Source organism: Amblyraja radiata, chromosome 28 (assembly GCF_010909765.2).
Source record: "Amblyraja radiata isolate CabotCenter1 chromosome 28, sAmbRad1.1.pri, whole genome shotgun sequence".
Taxonomy (NCBI): Eukaryota; Metazoa; Chordata; class Chondrichthyes; order Rajiformes; family Rajidae; genus Amblyraja; species Amblyraja radiata.
Genome location: NC_045983.1, coordinates 14,057,956 through 14,080,091, shown reverse-complemented (window position 1 = coordinate 14,080,091; position 22,136 = coordinate 14,057,956). Strand labels below are relative to the sequence as shown.

The following is a 22,136-nucleotide window of genomic DNA, read 5'->3' as shown; positions in this document are numbered from 1 at the left end:
TCGGGTCAGTGCAGACCCTGCCAGGGTGCTGATGCAGAGGCGGCCGCGTTTACGTAGCACGTTCTATGTAGAATACACACACGACAACACAGGAGGCGTTTCACACAAACATGTACACGTGAAGGGGCGGGGGCGGCCCGGTCCCGGGGGAGGAGCAGCCTCATGGAGCCGGTGAGCGAGTGGATCCGCTGGCGCTTCCCCGCGGTGCGGAGCCTGGGCCCGGCCGCACTGGAGCAGCGGCTGCGCGGGGAGCCGGAGCGGCTGCTGCTGTTGGTGAGCGGGGCCAGGACCGAGGGGCGGCCGTGGAGTGGGGTCCCCGGAACTTCACCGTCCCACGCCGGCAAGGGTAGGCTCGGGGTGGGGGTGGAGGGAGTAGGCAGTCCTGGAACATCCCCGGAGAACAACCCCTTTCCCCCCTCTCTCCGTCTCCCCCCAGCCCTGGGTCAGTCTCCACCGAACCGCGGGTGCGGGAGGGCATGGCAGACCCGGGAAGAGCACGGGTCCCAGGGAGACACCGCCGCCCGGACGACAGGGAGTAATGACCCTCGTCCCTCTCGGCTTACAGGACGTCCGGAGTGCGGCCGAGTATGAGGTCAGTCACCTGGAGGGAGCCGTTCGCATCGACCCGGACACCAACGACGTGGGGACGGTGGTCCAGGAACTGGGACTGACAGGTGGGGAACCACGAATCCCACCTTCCAGGGGCTCGTTACCCCGCTGCCTCGACCCCATTCCACACACACTGACCCTCACTGGGGGACGGGTCACACACGCACACTGACTCTAACTCCGCGAAACAGACGCATTGATTGAAGGCAATCACGGCCAATGGGTCTGTGTGCTGCCTGCACACCAGACTGACTCAGATACATTCCCAGAACTTAATGTTATCTGCTCGTCATTGAACAAGACAACACGAGGTCCTTTAGCGATGATCCGATCGACTTTCTGCTCCCAACGCTCCCGCTCCACCAACCGCGACCACTGCAATCCCCTCCTGCAGCCGCCCCTCTGTTTCCGTGCGCCGAGGTCGGCATTCCTTATTTTCCCTGTAGATCTGTAGGGCTCTTACCGAGGACGTGTTTGCGGACGGTTCGCAACTCCTGACCTTCCCCTTCGCCTCCCAACGCCGTCTCGGAAGAATAATCTGCATGTCACGTTTTATAACACCGTTACATTTTCTAAATACAACATAATTTGGGAAAAAATAAATGATAATTTATTTCTGTGGAATTCTCTGCCTCAGAGGCCGGTTCTCTGGATACTTTCAAGAGAGAGCTAGATAGGGCTCTTAAAGATAGCGGAGTCAGGGGATATGGGGAGGAGGCAGGAACGGGGTAATAATTGGGGATGATCACCCATGATCACATTGAATGGCGGTGCTGGCTCGAAGGGCCGAATGGCCTATTCCTGCACCTATTGTCTAGTGTATATATAATACGCCAGCACTCTTATCCATGTAAATTCCCAAATCCACCTGCACAGTGTTTGTACTGTTTGTACATCCTGCACAGTACCGTGTTTAGTTGACTTTACAGATTACTTTAGGGAACAAGCCCCTGGACCCACCGTGTTCATACCGACCATCGATCACTAGTTCTATGTTATCCTACTTCTTCATCCACATCCTACACATCAGGGGGCAACTTACAGAGGGTCAATCAACCTACAAATACGCACATCTTTGGGATGTGGGAGGAAACCCATGTGGTCACAGAGAAGACGTACAAACTGCACACAGACATCACCCCTGTTTCTGCGTTGCATCTCTAAAGTGAAGGAACGTGAAAATATTGAAAGATATAGCATGAAAGCAGGCCCTTCGGCCCACCAAGTCCACACCAACCATCGATCACCCGCTCACACTAGTTTTACCGTTCCTTACAAACTGGGGACAATTTACAGAGGCCAATTAACCTACTAACCCCGCACGTCTTTGAGATGTGGGGGGGAAACCGGAGCACCCGGAGAAAACCCAGGTGGTCACAGGGAGAACGTGCAAACTCCACACAGACGGCACCCGAGGGCACGATGGAAACGGGGCCTCTAGCTCTGTGAGGCAGCGGCGCAGCAGACCAGCACCGTGGCTGATTATATTCGCATTGTCCATCATGAAAGTGCAAGTCAGAATTATAATGATAGGAACAGAATTAGGCCACTCGGCCCATCAAGTCTACTCCGCCATTCAACCACGGGTGATCAATCTCTCCCTCCTAACCCCATTCTCCTGCCTTCTCACCATAACCCCTGACACCCGTACTAATTAAAATCTATCTCTGCCTTAAAAATATCAATTGACCTGGCCTCCACAGCCTTCTGTGGCAAATAATTCCACATTCACCACTCGTTGACGAAATAAATTCGTTCTCATCTTTTTCCTGAAAGCACGTCCTTTAATTCTGACGTTATGACATCTAGTCCTACACTCCCCCTGTTCTAACGCCGGGGTCTTGTTGCAGGTGGCTCGGAGGAGAAGGAGGTGGTTTGCTACTGCACGGCTGGTTACCACGCCTCGGAGATGGCGGAGAGGCTTGTCAAAGCGCTGCCACCGGGGCGCGGCTCGACCAGGGTCTACAGCCTGCAAGGGGGGCTGGTGAGTTGGGCCAACGACGGCAAGCCCATGGTGGACAGTGGGGGGCAGACAACCGCTCTCGTCCATCCCTACAACAAGGTATGGGCTCAGCTGCTGGAGCCCCAGTACCGGGCACCTGTCTGACCCCGAGCTCACGTTCTGACCCTGGGTCCCTCGGACTGACCCCGTGCTCCGGCCCTGGTCTGACCCTGGGAGGAGACACCGCGCTTGTCCCCGCTGTTTGTACTGCAGTCATTTCCTGGCAAATTGACAATTTGAAACAGTGAATTAAGTGGAGAATGTAACTTAGATTTATGTGTATAAACAGGACCTAAGCCTTGACACGTTGCAAAACCAATCAAGATATGAATGAATAAAACAATCCGCGCTGTTCTGCACACTGTGTCCTCTCAGAGTCTAATGCTGTTTCTTTGTATGATTAGATTTCCCTGTGCCCTCCTCAGGGCACTGATCCTCACTGGGAGACGTGCCACACACACACACACACACAAACTGATTACAGTTTTCACTCCAAATTTTCAAATCCCGCCATGAGACAGTGTCTTTAAAACAGTGAGCTTTAACAAGTCAATTAAAGCCTCCGCCAGTGACACGGCAGCTGGTTCATGGATAGCAAAGGTAGACTTGCCAACCTCACCCGAAGATATCACCAGGCACCTATCACTTGCTAGACCCCCATCCGCCCTCCCACGTTGAACCAGACTCAAGGCCACGAAGGAGCCGAGAGGCCAAAAACCACGAATTAAGAGCATTCTTATTTTCTTTCAACGCTGTTTAATTGTGAAATGCTTGGGACATGGATGAATGCTGACTGTGCAAGACGGGGAAGCTGTCCAGGCTGGTGTGGTTGATGAGGGAGGGGGAGGGGGGGGGGGGGGGGAGGGCTCGGTCAGGACAGGTGGGAGGAGTGAATGGTGAGTGGTAGGTCTCAAGCGTATCAAGCGCCTTGAGTATTAGAAAGGCGCTATATAAATCCCATCCATTATTATTATTATTATTAGGTGTGGAGGGGTGGGTGATGAGTGGGGGGGGGGGGGGGGGGGGCTGTGGGAGGGGATGGACTCCGGGACGGCGCTGCTGGGCTTTAGCGAGGGGAGAGGGCGGCGGGATTCTCGGAGGGGAGGGGGTTGCAGGAGGCCGGGGGTGGGAGAGGGGCTTGCAGGAGGTTGAGGAGGAAGATAAAGAGGGGGGGGGGGGGGCTTGCAGGAGGCCAGGGGAGGGGGCGAAGGTGACTGCCTCTCCTCAGGCCGGCGGTTTGAAGTCGGCTTCCAGCAGCTCCTCCCACAGCTGGCAGTAGGGATGGAGGCGGCTGCTCGGCTTGTTCCTGCCGTCCACCAGGGGTCTCTTCTCCCTGCCCCACCGCAGGAGCCCCCCTTCCAGGTTGTACACGTCCACAGTGCCCGGGTCACTCCGCGTCGAATCCCCGGCGCACAAGTCGCACAGTCGCTGCGCCACCCGGCAGGCGTGGAACCCAACGGTGCAGTAACACATCACCACCGTGCCAGCGCTGTCTGTGGGCGAGGCGGGTCACGGAGCGCTCAGGGAACAGGTAACGTCATACCCCACAAAACACACCCCAATACAGTAAACATCAGCCGAGCAATGTCTCCCTCAGATACACCGTGTGTGAGTGAGACCCGTCCCATAGTGAGGGTTAGTGTGTGTGTGGGTGTGGTTGTGTGTGTGTGTGTGGGGGGGGGGGGGGGGGGGGGGGGTAGGGTGAGGGTTCATAAGTGATAGGAGCAGACTTGGTTCATTCGGCCCATCAAGCCATTCAATCATGGCTGATCTATCCCTTCTTCCTAACCCCATTCTCCTGTCTTCTCCCCTGACATCAAGACTCCATCTCAGCCTTAAATAAACCCATTGACTAAACCTCCACAACTGTCTGTGGCAAATAATTCCACAGATTCACCACCCTCAGAGTCAGTGTGTGTGTTGGACGGGTCGAGGCAGCGGGGTGACCAGTGGGGAGGAGGGGGGTGTGTGGGGGTCGGGTTCCCCACCTGTCAGTCCCAGCTCCTTGACCACCGTCCCCACGTCGCTGGTGTCCGGGTCGATGCGAACGGCTCCCTCCAGGTGACTGACCTCATACTCGGCCGCACTCCGGACGTCCTGTAACCCGGGGAGAGACGTGGGTCAATTCTCCCCGTTGTCCGGGTGGAAGCGGCGCCGCTTTCCCGGGACCCGCGGCTCAGTGGGAGAACCGGCCGCGATGTGCGGGTCTCCCGCGAACCCTCCACAGGGGGATGGCGGCAATGACGGACAGGGGTCGCTCCTAGAACTGGATGGGGGGTGGGGGGGTGGTCGAAGAGACTTTGGCAGGTGAAGAGAGGGAGAATTAGGGGTGGAAAGAATACAGCTGGGAAAGGGGAGATTAGATGGGGAGATACTGAGATCCAGGGGTTGGGACGGGACCCAGCGGTGGAGGGAGGTAGGGGAGACCCGTGGGGGGAGATTGTCCAGGGCGCGTTGCCGGCCCCGCTCACCAACAGCAGCAGCCGCTCCCGTTCCCGTTCCCCCCGCAGCAGCTGCTCCAGAGCGGCCGGGCCCAGGCTTCGCACCGCGGGGAAGCGCCAGCGGATCCACTCGCTCACCGGCTCCATGAGGCGGCTCCGCACGACACGTCCCGCCCCCATCCTAGACCCGGAGCCCTGACCCCCACCCTCCCGCACTTGGCCAACCCAACCAACTCGAGGGCCAGTAGCTCCCACAGCCGACGCTAAGTTCTGGACCCAATAGTCAGATATTCCGCCGCTGCATTTTGTGTTAGAACTGCCCACTCTAATGTTGACCTGAGTCACAAATATTCCATGTCCATCCTGAGCGCTCACAAGCCAGAGGCTTCTTCTGACCCGAGTCTCGAGTCGAATCGTCACCCATTCCTTCTCTCCAGAGATGCTGCCTGTCCCGCTGTTACTCAACTTTGTGTGTGTCTATCTCCGGTTTAAACCAGCGTCTGCAATTCCTTCCTACACTTTTAAACTAATCTCTTCTGCCTGCATGTGAACCGAATCCCCTCCCCCTCTCTGCGTGCCTATCTGAAAGTCTTTTAAACACCACTCATCTAGTCCTTGACATTTCCACCCTGGGAGAAAGGTTCTGACTGTCTGTCCTATCTTTGCTTCTCATGATTTTAGAAACTTCTAGTTAGTAATAAAACAGAAGTGTTTCTCTCTTCCCCCCGACGCTCCAGGCTAAAGGAGACAAGGAGATGGCGGAGCAGACTGTATGGGCCGAATGGCCTAATTCTACTCCTGTCACTTATGATGTGATGAGACAGGTAGCAGCTGCCGAGGAAGCCGTGACCTGCCATTGCCTGTGGTGGTGCAGCCATCCCGCTGCTCCAGGGCCCCGACTTTGATCCCGACCTTTGGTACTGTCTGTGTGGAGTTTGCAGGTTCTCTCTACGGCGGCGGTGCCCCAGTTTCCTACCACATCCCAACTGAAGAAGGGTCTCCACCCGAAACGTCACCCATTTCTTCTCTCCAGCGATGCTGCCAGACCCGCTGAGTTACTCCGGCAATTTGTGTCTATCTTCAGTGTAAACCTGCATCTGCAGTTCCTTCCTACACCAACCGTTTGGTGCCTGGTGACTTGCCCCAGTGTTGTTGGTTGGCGAGTTAATGGGCGCACTAGTGAGAATGGGGTACAGGGAAGTACGTAGGTCGATTCATCTGACCGGACTGGTCTACGCTGTCAGTGACTCGCTGGCGTGAATCACTCTATGTGGCATACCAAAACCTGAACATATGAGAGCGGATTTTCATCACAGCATCCTCCTGTGGTAAATTTCACCGAGTTTTATTGTCCCATTGAAGATGGACGCAAAATGCTGGGTTAACTCAGCGGGACAGGCAGCATCTTTGGAGAAAAGGAATGGGTGACGTTTCAGGTCGAGACCCTTCTTCAGATTTCAGTCAGTCACCCATTCCTTCTATCCAGAGATGCTGCCTGTCCCTCCGGGTTACTCCAGCATTTTGTGTCTATCTTCGGTATAAACCGGTATCTGCAGTTCCTTCCTACACAATGCTGGCTGCCAGCTTCTGAACTCCCTAAACCCTTCACCGCTCACACCTCCATTAAGAGTTCTTTAAACCGGCTTTCTTCGACCTAGATTTGGCAACGTCCTCGGTACCAGCACTCCGACAGGAGTTGCCCCGGTAACCTCCCGGACACTACAGGAATGGTTCACTTATTAATGGACCCTGTTGTTAAAAGTTTAACTCCCCGAGTTTGTACCTTGGACACAACACAGCCTCTAGTCTATTGGCGCTGAGACAGCAACATAAGAGACCTGACGTTCTGTACAGCGCTGGAGCACGACGACCACGGTTGTAATTCATGAGCCTCAGCAGCTACATTGTGCACAGAACGACAACACAAATAGCACTGAGAATAAATCACTCCTGTGACGCAAGGAACCGCAGTTGCTGGAATCTTGAGAAAAGCCACAAAGTGCTGGAGGAATTCAGCAGGTCAAGCAGCATCTGTGGAAAGGCTGGACGGGTAAGTCTTGGTGATGCTGGTCAATATTAGACAGGAATCTGACCATTCCTTTGCTCGGCCTCCAGCAGGGGCAGCACAGCTGGGTAGAGTGGGTGACTCACTGCACCCGAGACCCAGGTTCGATCCCGACCTCAGGTGCTGCCTGTGTGGAGTTTGCACCTTCTCTCTATGACTGGACGGGTTTCCTCCAAATACTCTGGTTTCACCTCACAGCCCAAAGATGTGCGGGGTTGGAGATTGGCCTCTGTAAAGTTGCCCCTAAAGTGTATGGAGTGGATGTGAAAGTGGGATAACATAGAATTAGTGTGGATGGGTAGGAAGGAGCTGCCGATGCTGGTTTATACTCAAGACAGGCACAAAATGCTGGAGTAACTCAACGGGTCAGGCAGAATCTCTGGAGAACAAGGATAGGTATAATTTGTAGGAAGGAACTGCAGATGCTGGCTTCAACTGAAGATAGACACAAAATGCTAGGAGTAACTTAGCGGGACAAGTACAGTGCTGGGGTAACTCAATGGGCCAGACAGCATCTATGGAGAAAAGGAATAGGCCACAATTCAGGTCAGAACCCTTCTTCAGACTGACCCACGAGTTACTCCAGCATATTGCACCCATCTAGCGTGATCGGCTGTCGGCGTGGACTCGCCAAAGGGCCTGTTCCATGCTGTATCGTTCCATCAATGATTGCACTCCCTCACCGCAGCCCTCCCACAGTTGTCGAAAGCCAAGGAACCACACACCTGGCAGAAGAGCTGGAAGTCCCAGGAAGATGGCAGGTTGGGGAGAGGGCAGGGTGCATTGAGCTCAGCTCTGTCCCACTGGCTCAGTGGCTTAAAACCATGAATCGGTGAGAGGCAAGATAGGGAGGTGAATCATGGCTGGCGGAGAGGCCACCATCGATAGGGAGGGAGGGGCGAGACTACAGAGAGACTTCAACACAAAGTGAGGAGTTTAAAATAGAAGGCAGCGAGATTGGGGGAGATGGAACATGGGGTACAGGAGGTCGATAAGTGCAGGTTGACAAGGTTTGTGGGAATGCAACAGTCAAGATGTTGAGTAAAAGGGATGGAAGAGGGTGGCTGCACTGAGGCAGCATGCATGGCAGGTCAGAGCTGTGAGGAGGAGAAGAGGCTAGTCCCAGAGTCCTGGACACCGAGCCAGCTCTTCCCAGGACAGATGCTTCTGTCAGATTCCTTATTCTTCCCATTCTCACCACCACTGGTTTGTGCACAAACATACTGGGATTGTGCACATGCAAATTCACACACACTGGGTTTCTCCCAGAGATTCGGAGTGGAAACTACCCCATTGTATCAATCACAAATGATTTATAGACAAATCTGCGATAATTTACAAAATAACCCAACACATCTGCCGCTGCTGGCCCAGTCACTGCCAATGCTGCACTGGGAGCCCTGTCACAGGGGAATCCTGACCACAGGCCCTCACAGATACACTGACAGACCCGTCCCCACCAGTACTGTACCCCAGTGTTATACAGTGACAGACCCGTCCCCACCTGTACGGTACCCCAGTGTTATACAGTGACAGACCCGTCCCCACCAGTACTGTACCCATGTTATGCAATGATAGTGCAGGACTGGGCTGGACAGGCAGACGTGAGTTGTTGCTGGATGTAGACTTTCACAACAGACTGAAATCCAGGAACTCTTTTTTGACTCCTCTAATTCCGTCTACAAATGACTAACATTTCTGGGTTCCCAACTGGGTAATCGGACAAGTTCTACAGGTTCTGAAGAGATGTTCATCCTATTGGTGTAGACTCTCAACAGTGAATCCAGCCGATGGCTACAGGAAGCAGACTGCAGATTCTAGCACTTCAATCACTGCACAAGTCCGACTGGTTTATAAATATCCGCGGAGGGGCCCTCCTGCCCGGGGCCCCTGCTCCATGCTGTCTCTGTCCATGTGCCGGCAGAGCCATTGGCCAGGCTGTGGGTGCCCCCCCCCCTCCCCCGCTGACCCGGCTGGCCGGCCCGCTGGGCCCTCACTTGCTGGAGGCGTTGTTCTGCTGCTGCTGCTCAGCCAGGGCCTGCTGCAGCCGCGCACGCTTGCGGGAGTAATGCTGCCAGTGCAGCAGCTGCTGCTCATCGATGAACTTGGCGCACTGGGCGTTGACCAGCTCCTTGCGGAAGTGCTCGTACTGAAGCAGCTCCAACATGTGGAGACACTGGGGGTACCTGGGGAGAGAGAGTGAGAGAGTGAAAGAGGAGGAGGGAGAGAGGATGAGTGGGCGAGGGAGAGGGGAAGAGAGGGATGGGAGAGTGAGAAAATGATTGTGAGAGAGGGGACAGTGAGTGAGAGGGAAAGAGAGAGGGGGAGAGTGAGAGTAGTGAGGGGGAGAGAGTGAATGGGGTAGTGAATGAGTGAGAGGTGTTGAAAGAGGGGCGAAGATCAAGAATGGGGAGAGAGAGGAGATAGAATGAGTGAGTGAAGGGGAGAGTTACTGAGGGAGAGGAAGAAAGAGAGAGTGAGGGACAGCGGGAGATGGGGGGTGGGCGGAGAGAGTGAGAGGTGAAATGGGGGGTCAAGAATGAGGGAGTGAGAGAGAGTAAGTGAGAAAGAGGGTGAGGTAGAATGGAAAGTGTGCAAGGGAGAGGAAGAGAGAGTGAGGGAGGGGGTGGGGGGTGGGAGAGAGAATGAGTGAGAGGTGGTAGGGAACAGACGAGTGTTTGGGGGGGAGACAATGTAATGTCACAGATCGGCGCGTGAGCACTCACACGGTACATAGAGCAGTGCAGCACTTACTTCAGGTACCTGGCGTACTCGGGCTCCTTCCAGTACAGGAGGTATTTGAAGTAGTTGACAAACGTGCGGTCTCTGAAGTAACCCCTCTGCGCCAAGACTGTGGCCGGGACAAGATCACTCTATTAGATGGCAGGACAATTGGACTGCAGGCATTAACCCTGCTGCACCAAGCCCCTCAGCCACAACCCCTGGTCCCGTACCCTTGCCTCTCACTGGGCATCAACTGTGACCACATTCCCTCATGCCCAGCTGCCCTCTCTACCCATTCTTTATAGAAGTCACTCCCTCTAACACCACTGCTGCCTTCATAAAACAGTACAGCACAGAACAAGCCCTTCAGCCCAGGTCTGCGTCGAACACGATGTCAAGTTAATCTAACCTCCTCTGACTGCACGTGATCCACATCCTTCCATTCCCTGCATATCCATGTACCTATCAAAAAGCCTCTTAAATGGACATCTCCACCACTCCTTATAACGTTTCCGACACCCACCATTCATGTAATACCTCCCCTTTACATTTCGCCCCTCTCACCTTAAAGCTATGCCCTCTAATCTTTGATATTTCCAACCTGAGAAAAAGGTTCTGATTGTCTACCCTATCTATGCCCCACATAATTATATTTAATTCTATCAGGTCTCCCCTCAGCCTCCGATAGCCCAGAGAAAACAACCCAGCTGCGGGGAGAGGGCGTGATACTCACAGTTCAGGTAGTTAGGGTTCGCCAGACACTGAACAAACTCCAGCTCCATCTGGAATCGCAGCTTCGCCTGTTCCTCTGGGAGAAGGGAGAGGGGGGTAAACACACAGAGTAACTACCTCGCCGTTTAAGTACAGACGGCCACGCGATGTTGGAACCGTGAATGATAACCTGCGAGGTCCGCAGCGGAGAAGGACCATGACATGAACTCATCCCCTCTCCCTCCCCTATCCACCATCGGCCATCCGAAATAGCACAGTGGCGCAGCCACTTTACTGCACCAGAGACCTGGACTCAATCCTGACCTCGGGTGCTGTCTGTGTGGCGTTTGCACGTTCTCCCTGTGACTACGTGGGTTTCCTCTGATTGGTCCGGTTTCAACTCTCTATTCCCCCAGCTCCCTCCATCCTCTCACCTTCTCCTCCATCAACCCCCCGTGGTCTTACCCTCTTTCCCCCTACTTCCTCCTCCACCCCCCACTCTCACCCCCGCTCTTCCACACACACTCCACACTCAACCAACCTCCCCCCCGCTCCCATCCCCCACCCACAGCTCCACCCCCCCGCCCCCATCCCCCACCCACAGCTCCACCCCCCCCGCCCCGCTCCCATCCCCCACCCACAGCTCCACCCCGCCCCGCTCCCATCCCCCACCCACAGCTCCACCCCTCCGCTCCCATCCCCCACCCACAGCTCCACCCCCCCCCCCCCCCTCCCCCCGCTCCCATCCCCCACCCACAGCTCCCCCCCCCCGCCCCGCTCCCATCCCCCACCCACAGCTCCACCCCCCCCCCGCCCCGCTCCCATCCCCCACCCACAGCTCCACCCCCCCCCCGCCCCGCTCCCATCCCCCACCCACAGCTCCACCCCCCCCCGCCCCGCTCCCATCCCCACCCACAGCTCCACCCCCCCCCCGCCCCGCTCCCAACCCCCACCCACAGCTCCACCCCCCCCCCCCGCCGTGATCCGCTGCACTGGGTCACATGGCCGGAAGCCTCTCACCTGTCTCCAGGGAGCTGGAGACCGCGGCCATCGTCCCTCCGCCGGCCTCGCGCCTCCACCAGACCCGCAGCCTCCGCGCCCGACTGTGCTGCCGACCGGAGCTACCCCCCCCCCCCCCCGCCTGAAGCGGCCCGAGAGACCGGCGCGGAGTTGAAGCGGTCAGTCGGCGGAATGGGCGCAACCCCCGTCCTCGCCACCACTCACGGGAAGTGACGCAAGGCAGGTAAGCCACTTCCGCCCCCAGGGTTGAAGGACCAGAAACCAGAACTCCCCCCCCCCCCAGTGGGCTGGAGGACCAGGGCTGGAGGACCAAGGCTGCCCCCAGTGGGCTGGAGGACCAAGGCTGCCTCCCAGTGGGCTGGAGGACCAAGGCTGCCCCCCAGTGGGCTGGAGGACCAGGACTGGAGGACCAAGGCTGCCCCCAAGTGGGCTGGATGACCAGGGCTGGAGGACCAAGGCTGCCTCCCAGTGGGCTGGAGGACCAAGGCTGCCTCCCAGTGGGCTGGAGGACCAAGGCTGCCCCCCAGTGGGCTGGAGGACCAGGGCTGGAGGACCAAGGCTGCCTCCCAGTGAGCTGGAGGACCAAGGCTGCCCCCCAGTGGCCTGGAGGACCAGTTGCCCCGGTGACCTGGCAGACTTGAGCTGACCCCACTCCCCCTCCTGAGCTGGAGGACCAATAATGGAGGACCGGTGCTGGAGGACTGGTGCATTAGGATCAGCTCGTCATACCTCCCTCTCGATCTTCATCCAACAGAGCATTAGGCCATGATCTCCCACACACTGCCTGGGGAGACAGCCTCATCACTGTCCCGATCCATGCTGCCTACTTTACCCTCCAGCCAATATCCATATCCACAGGCGGAATCCATAGTCTGGATCTGTAAATGTGATGGGTGGAGACACAAGGAACTGCAGTTGCTACTTTACGAAAAAAAAGGACACAAAGTGCTGGAGTAACTCAGCAGGTTAGGCAGCATCTCTGGAGAACATGAATAGGTGACAATTTAGTTCAGTGAAGAAGGATCCCGACCAGGAATGTGGCCTTTCCATATTCTCCAGAAACATTGCCTGACCCAATGAGTTACTCCAGGAACTTTGTGGGTTTTCTTTCTGGAGACAGTCCCTTTGGCCCAACTCCTGACCTGCATTCAGTCCGTATCCCTCTAAGCCTTTCCCATCTATATACCAGTCCAAATATCTGTTAAATGCTGTTATAGTTCCTGTCTCAACTACCTCCACACATTCTATATACCCACCAACCTTTATGTGCATAAGTTACCTCTTAGGATCATTTTAAATCTCCCCTCCCACATTAAACCTATGTCCTTTAGTTTGAGACTACCGTACCCTGGGAAAAAGACTGACCATTCACGTTATCATTTTATACATCTCCATAAGATCACCCCTCAGCCTCCTTCACTCATTTTAACTCAAGCCCTCCGATCCTGGAGGAGTTGGGCCGAAGGGCCTGTTTCTGTGCTGTACGACTGACTGGGTCTCTCTGCTCTTGAGTGACGTCAGAGGTACCGACATTGAACACTCACCAGAATTGCAGGGGGAGTTCAGGGGAGAAGGGGGGGGGGGGGGGGGGGGGTGTGGTGTTCAGTTCCAAGGGGAGAGTTTGGGTGAAATATACAGATGGTAGAAGCTGTTGATGGGTGTGAGGACAAGGGGAGGATGAGGATAAGGGGGCAATGATGATGGGGGTTGAGAGTAGGAGAGTTGAGGGCCAGGCAGGAGTGAGAACAAGGGGAGGATGAGAGGGGGTTGAGCGTGAAGGGGGGTTGAGGGTGATGGAGGGGGGGGAGAGGATGAGGGGAGGTTGAGGAAGAGGGGGTTGAGAGTGATGGGAGGGGCGAGGATGAGGGAGCGTTGAGGGTGAGGATGGGGGGAGGATGAGGATGAGGGGGGGGTGAGCGTGAGAGGAGAGGGGGCCACGAGGAGACCTGTGGGCAGTGAGATGTGGGATGGGTGTTTCTGCACATCCCCGTCCATCCACACCTGATGCCGAGCGTTTCTGAGGAGGGTGGCACAGACGCCACAGACCCGGGTTCAATGTTCTCCCTGTGACTATGATGGATTTCCTCGTACATCCCAAAGGCGGGTGGGTTTGCAGGTTAATTGCCTCGAATGTGTGAGGAATGGTTGAGAAAGTGGGATAACATAGAACTTATGTGAACGGGTGATCGATGGTGGGCATGGACTCAAAGGGGCCGAAGGGCCTGTTTCTGTGCTGTGTCTCCAATAGAGACCTGTGCAGAAGCGGCTGTTGGCTGGGCCTGCCCCTGCTCCCTGTGTGTGTTTACACCACCACATCTCTGTGCGTTATCTGCATGACTCCATCACATCTCCCACGGGAGCGTTCCGCAGTTTGCCTGATGCCTCCTTCCTGTGTTCCGGCAGCTTCCAGCGGCCTCCCCGCAGCGAGGATGAACCCAATCATCTGGTGGGTCCGCAGCAGCTTCCAGTCCGTGCAGGATATGGGCTCCGACTCCCTGGTGCAACAGCTGGCACAGAAACCAGGACACGTCTTGCTGCTGGTGAGTGGCACTGCCCAAAACCTAGCCACCTCTCCTGGGTAACAGGGTCCAGACTCTGGTCAATGGCATTTCCCACATCTGCCCACTTCTCCTTGGTAACAAGGCCTGATCTCTGGTCAATGGCAATGCCCACATTTTCCCGATAACGGGGCCCAGACTGTGGTCAATGGCACTGCCCACTCATGCCCACCTCTCCTGGGAACAAGGCCCCGGCAATGCTCGATGGTCTCCGGAGGATGATGGCAGCGGAGACTACTGGGGTCAGAGCACAAGGATCGGCAGGTGAAGGGTGGATGTGGTGAGGGGTGGGAGACATGGCGAGGGGGAGGGAGACACTGATGTGTAGAACAAACACTAGAGTACAGTGGAGGGACCTATCTCAGTGTCAGACCCCAGGGCACTGATGATACAACCGTGGGGGCTTTGAGAGGATGCTTTGAGTGATATAGACAGTGGGCAGGGCATGGCAATGTATCCATTACAGGAGTATTTTCTTGAATGGTCAGAGGGATCTGGATTTCAAAGACCATTGGATCAGAATTAATGATCTTTTTGGAAGAAGATGAGGAGGAATTTCTTTAATCAGAGTGGTAATCAGAGAGCTGAATCTGAATCTGAATCTGTGGAATTCTTTGCCACAGAAGGCTGTGAAGCCAAAGTCACTGGATATATTTAAGGCAGAGATAGATAGATTCGCGATTTGTTCCGGTGTCAGAGGTTATGGGGAGAAGGCAGGAGAATGGGGTTAGGAGGGAGAGATAGATCAGCCATGATTGATTCCGCTAGCCCCTAGAACTCTATCTAACTCTCTTTTAAATTCATCCAGTGAATTGGCCTCCACTGCCTTCTGTGGCAGAGAATTCCACAAATTCACAACTCTCTGGGTGAAAAAGTTTTTTCTCATTTGTTTTAAATGGCCTCCCCTTTATTCTTAGAATGTGGCCCCTGGTTCTGGACTCCCCCAACATTGGGAACATTTTTCCTGCATCTAGCTTGTCCAGTCCTTTCTATAATTTTATACGTTTCTATAAGATGTCCTCTCATCCTTCAAAATCCAGTGAATACAAGCCCAGTCTGTGAGACCTCGAAGACATGTTGGAGACAGTAGCTTGTCCCCTCCAGCAGATGGCAGTGTTGGCCACCGTCAGTCAATGGAAGCAGAAGATGATGTAATAAAAAGCAAATGCAGATGCTAGTTTATATCAAAGATAGACACAAAGTGCTGGAGTAACTCAGCAGGTCAGGCAGCATCTCTGGGAAAAAGGGATAGGTGGTGTTTCGGGTTGGGACACTTCTTCAGACTTCCCATTGATGGGCAGTGGTAAACCAGGTCAGACTCGACACAGTCCCATCACACACTCCTGGGGCAGGGACAACGCACCAAACCCAATCTTCTAACCCTCGTCCCCCTGGGTTACAGGATGTCCGGAGTGTGGCTGAGTATGAGGTCAGTCACCTGGAGGGAGCCGTTCGCATCGACCCGGACACCAGCGACGTGGGGACGGTGGTCAAGGAGCTGGGACTGACAGGTGGGGAACCCTGACCCCCACACACCCCCTAAACCCCACCCCCCACCCCAGGCCCTCCTGGGCTCGGTCAGTCACCCCGATCACCCCGCTGCCTCCGCCCCACCCTCACTGCCCTTCCTCTCCACCTTCCCCCACCTCCCCTCCCCCGCGGAGAGTCAGGGTGGGGTGGAGGGAATCAAAGTGGTGGAGGTGCGGTGAGGGTGGGGTGAAAGGCTACAGGTGGAGGGCAAGGGGTGAGAGGGCAAGGGGTGAGAGGGCAAGGAGCAAGGGGTGAGAGGGCAAGGGGTGAGAGGGCACGGGGTGAGAGGGCAAGGGGTTGATGGCAAGGAGTGAGGGGAGGGGACGGGACAGTTGGGGGGATGTGCAGGGAGGGTGGAGTGGTGGGGTGAGGTAGTCTGGGGTGTGGGTGCAGGGTGCAGGGGGTCTGTGGAGGTAGGGGTGTGAAGCGGTGGGTGCTGAGGGGGGTTGGGGTGAGGTGGACGGGGGGGAAGGGAGGAGAGGGTGGGTGTGAGGAGCAGGGGGACTGGTGGGAGGGGTGGGTGCTGAGGTTGGGGTGAGGACAGGAGAGGGTGGATGAGGAGCAGAGAGATGCATTAGGAGGGGTGTGGGCTGGACAGTGCTGAGGGGTTCGGGGTCACGGGACCATGGGGAGTGGGTACAGGAAGATGCTCCCTCCTCCCCCACAGACACCCCCTCATTGCCTCCCCTCTCTCCGCAGCCAGCGGGCCTGCCCGGGACGTGGTGTGTTACTGCACGGTTGGTTATCGCTCGTCCCGGCTGGCACAGCGACTTGACCAGGCCCTGTCCACCGGAGCGCAGGGCAGTCCCGGCCCCAGCCCCAGCCCCAGCCCCAGGGTCTACAACCTGGAGGGGGGGCTGGTGAAGTGGGCCAACGAGGGCAAGCCCATCGTGGACAGCGGGGGCAAGCCCACCCCCCTCGTTCATCCCTACAGCGCCGTCTGGGCCTATCTCCTGCAGCCTGAGTTCAGGGCCAAGATATGAGAGAGGGAGACTCTCCAGACTCCTAACCCTGGACTCCTGACCTCTAAATGTCTGACCCTGGACCTCCGACCCTGGACCCCTGACCTTTGGATTTCCGACCCTGAACCCCTGCACCTCCAACCCTGGATCCCCAACGCTGGACATCTGATCTTGGACCCCTGATCCTGGACCTCCGACTTCTGGACCTACAAACCACTGGACCTCAGGACAACTGATCCTGGACCTCTGACCTGTCGACCTAACCACCAGACCCCTCGACCCTGGACCCCTGACCCTGACCTCTGGACTGATCCCTGGACCTCTGACCTCCAAAACCCTGGACCCCCTGGTTCAGAAATAGTGCTCTGGGAAGGATGGGATGAGTTTGCTTGTGAGGAAAGGGTTATAGACAATAGGAGCAGGAGTAGGCCATTCGGCCCATCGAGCCAGCACTGCCATTCAATGTGATCATGGCTGATCATCCACGATCAGTACCCAGTTCCTGCCTTCTCTCCATATCCCTAAGAGCTCTATCTAACGCTCTCTTGAAAGCATCCAGAGAACCAGCCTCCACCGCCCTGTGAGGCAGAGAATTCCACACACTCACAACTCTCTGTCTGAAAAAGCTTCTCCTCATCTCCGATCTAAATGGCTTACCACTTATTATTAAATGATGGCCCCTGGTTCTGGACTCCCCCAACATTGGGAACATGTTTCCTGCCTCTAGTGTGTCCAAACCCTTAATAATCATATATGTTTCAATAAGATTCCCTCTCATCCTAAATTCCAGAGTATACAAGCCCAGCCGCTCCAATCTATCACCATATGACAGTCCTGCCATCCCGGGAATTAACCTCGTGAACTAGGCTGCACTCCGTCAATAGCCAGGTGTGGTCTCACTTGAGCCCTGTACAACTGCAGGAGGACCGCTTTGCTCCTATACTCAACTCCTCTTGTTATGAATGCCAACATACCATTCGCTTTCTTCACTGCCTGCTGTACCTGCATGCTTACTTTCAGTGACTAATGAACAAGGACCCCCCAGATCCCGTTGTACTTCCCCTTTTCCCAATTTGACACCATTTAGATAATAATCTGCCTTCCTGTTTTTGGTGGACAACCTCACATTTATCCACATTAAACTGCATCTGCCATGCATCTGCCCACTCACCCAACCAGTCCAAGTCACCCTGCATCCTCCCAGCCAGCTTTGTGTCATCTGCAAATTTGCTAATGTTACTTTCAATCCCTTCATCCAAATCATTAATATATATTGTAAATAGCTGCGGTTCCAGCACTGAGCCTTGCGGTACTCCACTAGTCACTGCCTGCCATTCTGAAAGGGACCCGTTAATTCCTACCCTTTGTTTCCTGTCTGCCAACCAATTTTCTATCCATGTCAGTACCCTACCCCCAATACCATGCACTCTAATTTTGCCCACTAATCTCCTATGTGGGACCTTATCAAATGCTTTCTGAAAGTCCAGGTACACTACATCCACTGGCTCTCCCTTGTTGATGACTGGTTCTGGGGAAGGAAGGATTTACGGAGGTGTCATTGGCAGAAGGGCAGTGTGGGCGTGGTCTGTGGGACGAGGTGCCGTTGGAACGGTTGGGTACAAGGACACTGGGCTTTGCGTGGCCACGGTACAGGGGACGGGACAGATGGGTGTACTCGACATTACTGGACCAGACTGTGTGATGTGCCAATGAATCAGCAAACAGTGACAAATCCTCGGCCTGTCTGGGCTGGGGAACGAGTTAGTTATCTGGTTAACAAAGGACTGTTTGTTTCACAATGGCCAGATGTTGGGCCACATGTAACTACTGAATATTTACACGATGGTATCTCTGGGTTAAATCAACATCATGATTGTCACTTCAAACACTAATGCTTCCTTAATAAACAAGTAACAGTAAACTGCACCAAATGACATCCTTTCGTGACAGAGTATTGAACTCCCGATCCAAAAGTAATAGAATTAAACTCAAACTGAATGCAATTACATCTTCCAATTCTGGAGTGGACTCTACCAGGGGTACAGTCCCTGAAGGTGCCCACATTCGCATGGGTACAGTCCCTGAAGTGCTCAGTTGGTTAGTTTAATTTGGCATCGTGTTCAGCATGGACATTGTGGGCTGAAGGGCCTGTTCCTGTGCTGTTCTATCTACCTAGCTATCTTGCCTCCACAAGGCAGTCTGAGCAGTATCAGGCCATTCAGCCCCTCATGCCTATCCCGTCATTCAACCTGGTCATGGCTGATCCAAGTGCCCTACGATCAACTGTGCAAATCCCCAAAGCTCTCAACTCCTTCATCTTTTAAAATATTTATCTGTCTCCCTCTTTGTCACTCTCCCGCTGTTTAAAACATCTCAACATCCACCGTGTTAAGTCACCTCCCACCATCATGCTGTCTTATCTATTGGAATAAGGTCACTTCCCATTCCTCTAAACTCCACGGAGCATGAATGGGGATAAGGGAACATGATTCAGCTCCTCCCCCCCCATTGAGAAGGGGCCGGTTGGGGAGTGGGGAGGGTCATTGATCGAGATGCAAGACTACAGCCCAGGTAAACGGTGGCGGAATATTAAATCATTGCACGGTGGCGCAACGACCAGGGATCTGGGTTCGATCCTAACTACGGGAGCTTGTCTGTACTGAGTTTGTACGTTGTCCCTGTGACCTGCATGGGTTTTTTCTAGGTGCTCCGGTTTCCTTTCCATTCCAAAAGCCGAACTGGTTTGTAGGTTAATTATCTTGGTAAAATTGTAAATTATCCCTAGTGTGTAGGATAGTGTTGGTGTGCAGGGATTCTTGATCGGCATGGACTCGATGGGCCGAAGGGCCTGTTTCCGCGTTGTATCTCTAAAGTAAAAACTGAAAATAAGATCAGGGCTGCTTTGCTGTCCGTTCTCCCTCCCCCGCCTCATATCCCTTACTGACTGAAAATCAATTTCAGCTTCCAATACATGCAAGGATTCACCCTCTGTAGATTTCTGGGTGAGAAAGTTACAAATTCTTGCAACATTGCTTAACGTAAGTACTTACTGGGGCAGGTGGGTGTTATGGGTGAAGCAGTGGGCATATTGGGCAAGGGAGGGCGCATGGGGATACCACCACCCGGCAGTGTCCCCCCTCAGCCACACACCATGCTGTCTCCGAGATACCTTGCCCTTCCTTCACCGCCACTGGGTCTAAGGTCCTATACCTCCCTCACTAACAGCACAGTGGGGGCACCTTCACCAGAAGTACCACAGCCCTTCAAGATGGCGGCAGGGTAGAGGGGTATTTAGGGATGGGTGATCAATGCTGGCTTCAATCCTGAACACCATCAGAGGTGAGGTACTGGGCGGTGACGCCGTTGTACTGCGGTGACCGGGCGCCCAGAGCTTGTCCTGAGGGCCCAGTAGACGCTGTCCCTTCTCCGAGGGTCACCACGATTTTGCAGTGGAGAGGTGTGCGTGTGTCGAGGGTCCTGAGAGCTACGCCGTGTGGAGCTGTGCTCCTGGCAGGGCCACCCAGGGCGGGCAGGTCGAGGGGGAGGTTCCTGACAGAGCGCGGCCCAAGGAGCCGACCTCAGCGGTGGAACAGGCGGAGGATGGAGGCTGGCCGGCGGGTGGAGACCACGACGAAGGTGGAAGAAGCTGCAGCAGGGAGAGTCTCTCAACTGTGGTGGGGTCCGTGCCCTGGACCCGGTTCTCTGTCCGTGCACCAGTCTCCCCTCGGTAAACAATGTCACCCACAGGCAGCACCCGGGGAGGGATACACCCCGCAATAAAGTCTGTGGCTCCACCATCGGCCTGTTCATCTGGCTCAAGACCAAAGCTCAAGAACCACAGATTTTGGATGCGGAACTCCGTCCTGGCCAATTCCCCAGTGTGCTGTAATTAGTGTTTTCAAACAGTGACGCAGAGGGAAGAGCCACTGTCTCACAGCGCCAGAGACCCGGGTTCGATCCTGATCTCGGGGGGGGGGGGGGGGGGGGGGGGGGTCTGTGTGTGTGTGGAGTTCGAGTTTGCACGTTCTCCCCCGTGATCTTTCCTCCGGGTGCTCCGGTTTCATCCCACATCCCAAAGACGTGCACGTTTGTATATTAATTGTTTTCTGTAAATTTCCCCTAGCGTGTCGGGAGTGGATGCGAAAGTGGGATAACATTGAACTAGTGAGGGGGGGGGGGGGGGGGGGGGGTGGTCGGGGTGCAGGTGGGGGATGCGGTCGGGGTGCCGGTGGGGGGGGGGGGTGCGGTCGGGGTGCCGGTGGGGGTAGGGGGGGGGGGTGCGATCGGGGTGCCGGTGCAGTGAGGTCAGTGACTGGGTGGGCGGAGGGACCAGACTGTCCCCAACTCTGCTGCTGCTGACGGCGACGTTGCCGGGTTTTCGTCCCCGTGTGTCCGCTGCCCGGAGCCGCGGCCCCGCTCCACCCGGCCCAGTATACCCGGGCGGTGCCGACCCACAGCCCGTGACAGTGCGGCCCACGGGGGAGCGGAGGGCGGCCATGGCCGGACAGCGCTGACCCCGGGTGGAGAGTGGGGGATGTCCCGAGGGATGCGCTCCTTCGGCCGCTTACACCTTGGTGCTCGGGTTCAGAGCAAAGATACTAGAGCATTTGGTTCAGAGTCACCATCCACAATTATTTACAGCGCAAAACTTGACTATTTGACGGTTTTTAACAGGTAAGAAAGTACGCGTTTCGTGTGTTCACAGTGTATACCGGAGGCTGCCATGTCCTCCAGAAGGATTAAGCTGTTCCGTACGTCACGCCCTTTGACCCGTTGACCTTACGTGCAACCCCCCTACAAATGTAAATGATCCCTAGTGTGTGTAGAATAATGTTAGTGTGCAGGAATCGCTAGTCAGTGCGGACTCGGTGGGCATCTTTCCCCGCTGTATCTCTAAAACTAAAACCCATTCACCAATCCTAATTTATCCCGTTTTTTTAAATCCTCTTAACCTTTCCATCATCTCATTGTAACTGTGTCGACGTCCTATACGTGGCGACTCTTTGCATACTTTGTGCATGGTTTACAAAACAAAGAATTTCACTGACATGTCAGATGATAGTAGCGTTTCAATGAATCATTCAATCTCCCCCAGATTCCACCCTTCACCCACACACCCACCCACACAGCTAACCCACCGACCATCGATCACCCATCCACACTAGTTAACCCACTTTCCCATCCACTCCCTACACGATTTACAGAGGGCCAATTAACCTATAAACCCGCACGTCTTTGGGATGTGGGAAGAAATTGGAGCACAAGGGTCCAGAGGGTCACAGGGAGAACATGCAAACTCCACACAGACCGTTCCTGAGGTCAGGATCGAACCAGAGTCTCTGGTGCTGTGAGACAGACTGCGTGGGTTTCGTCCAGGTGCTCAGCTTCCTTCTAAATGGATGATCAATGGTCAGCATGGGCTGGGTAGGCTGAAGGGCCTGCCTCTATGCTGCATCATTCAATGAATCGTGGCTGTGTGAAATGCAGCGAGAGGATTGCAGGCTGACAGACATG

General features: G+C 55.2%; 3 protein-coding genes across 5 annotated transcripts; 2 read left to right on the top strand and 1 right to left on the bottom strand.

Moving 5' to 3' along the window:
* Positions 1 to 2,987, top strand: LOC116988869 (sulfurtransferase Alvin_2599-like). 2 transcript variants are annotated; one of them, XM_033045861.1, is made up of 3 exons: positions 1 to 171; positions 566 to 674; positions 2,460 to 2,987. In XM_033045861.1, the coding sequence occupies exons 1-3, from the start codon at positions 163 to 165 to the stop codon at positions 2,714 to 2,716; spliced, it is 375 nt and encodes a 124-aa protein (XP_032901752.1). In that variant the 5' UTR covers positions 1 to 162; the 3' UTR covers positions 2,717 to 2,987. The 2 variants fall into 2 exon arrangements, with proteins under 2 accessions (XP_032901752.1, XP_032901751.1); XM_033045860.1 differs by having other exon boundaries at positions 1 to 273.
* Positions 2,988 to 3,892: 905 nt separating this feature from the next.
* On the top strand, positions 3,893 to 17,264 carry LOC116989147. The gene is made up of 4 exons (XM_033046374.1): positions 3,893 to 4,142; positions 13,976 to 14,112; positions 15,533 to 15,641; positions 16,360 to 17,264. Exons 1-4 carry the CDS (start codon positions 3,893 to 3,895, stop codon positions 16,641 to 16,643), a joined length of 780 nt encoding a protein of 259 aa, XP_032902265.1. The 3' UTR covers positions 16,644 to 17,264.
* Positions 8,411 to 11,802, bottom strand: med31 (mediator complex subunit 31). 2 transcript variants are annotated; one of them, XR_004416081.1, is made up of 5 exons: positions 11,573 to 11,802; positions 10,575 to 10,649; positions 9,872 to 9,968; positions 8,666 to 9,303; positions 8,411 to 8,621 (listed from the first exon to the last, which is right to left on the bottom strand). XR_004416081.1 is itself a non-coding variant. In XM_033045859.1 (4 exons), the coding sequence occupies exons 1-4, from the start codon at positions 11,601 to 11,603 to the stop codon at positions 9,111 to 9,113; spliced, it is 396 nt and encodes a 131-aa protein (XP_032901750.1). In that variant the 5' UTR covers positions 11,604 to 11,802; the 3' UTR covers positions 8,411 to 9,110. The 2 variants fall into 2 exon arrangements, 1 of the variants encoding a protein (XP_032901750.1); XM_033045859.1 differs by having other exon boundaries at positions 8,411 to 9,303.
* Positions 17,265 to 22,136: the final 4,872 nt, after the last annotated feature.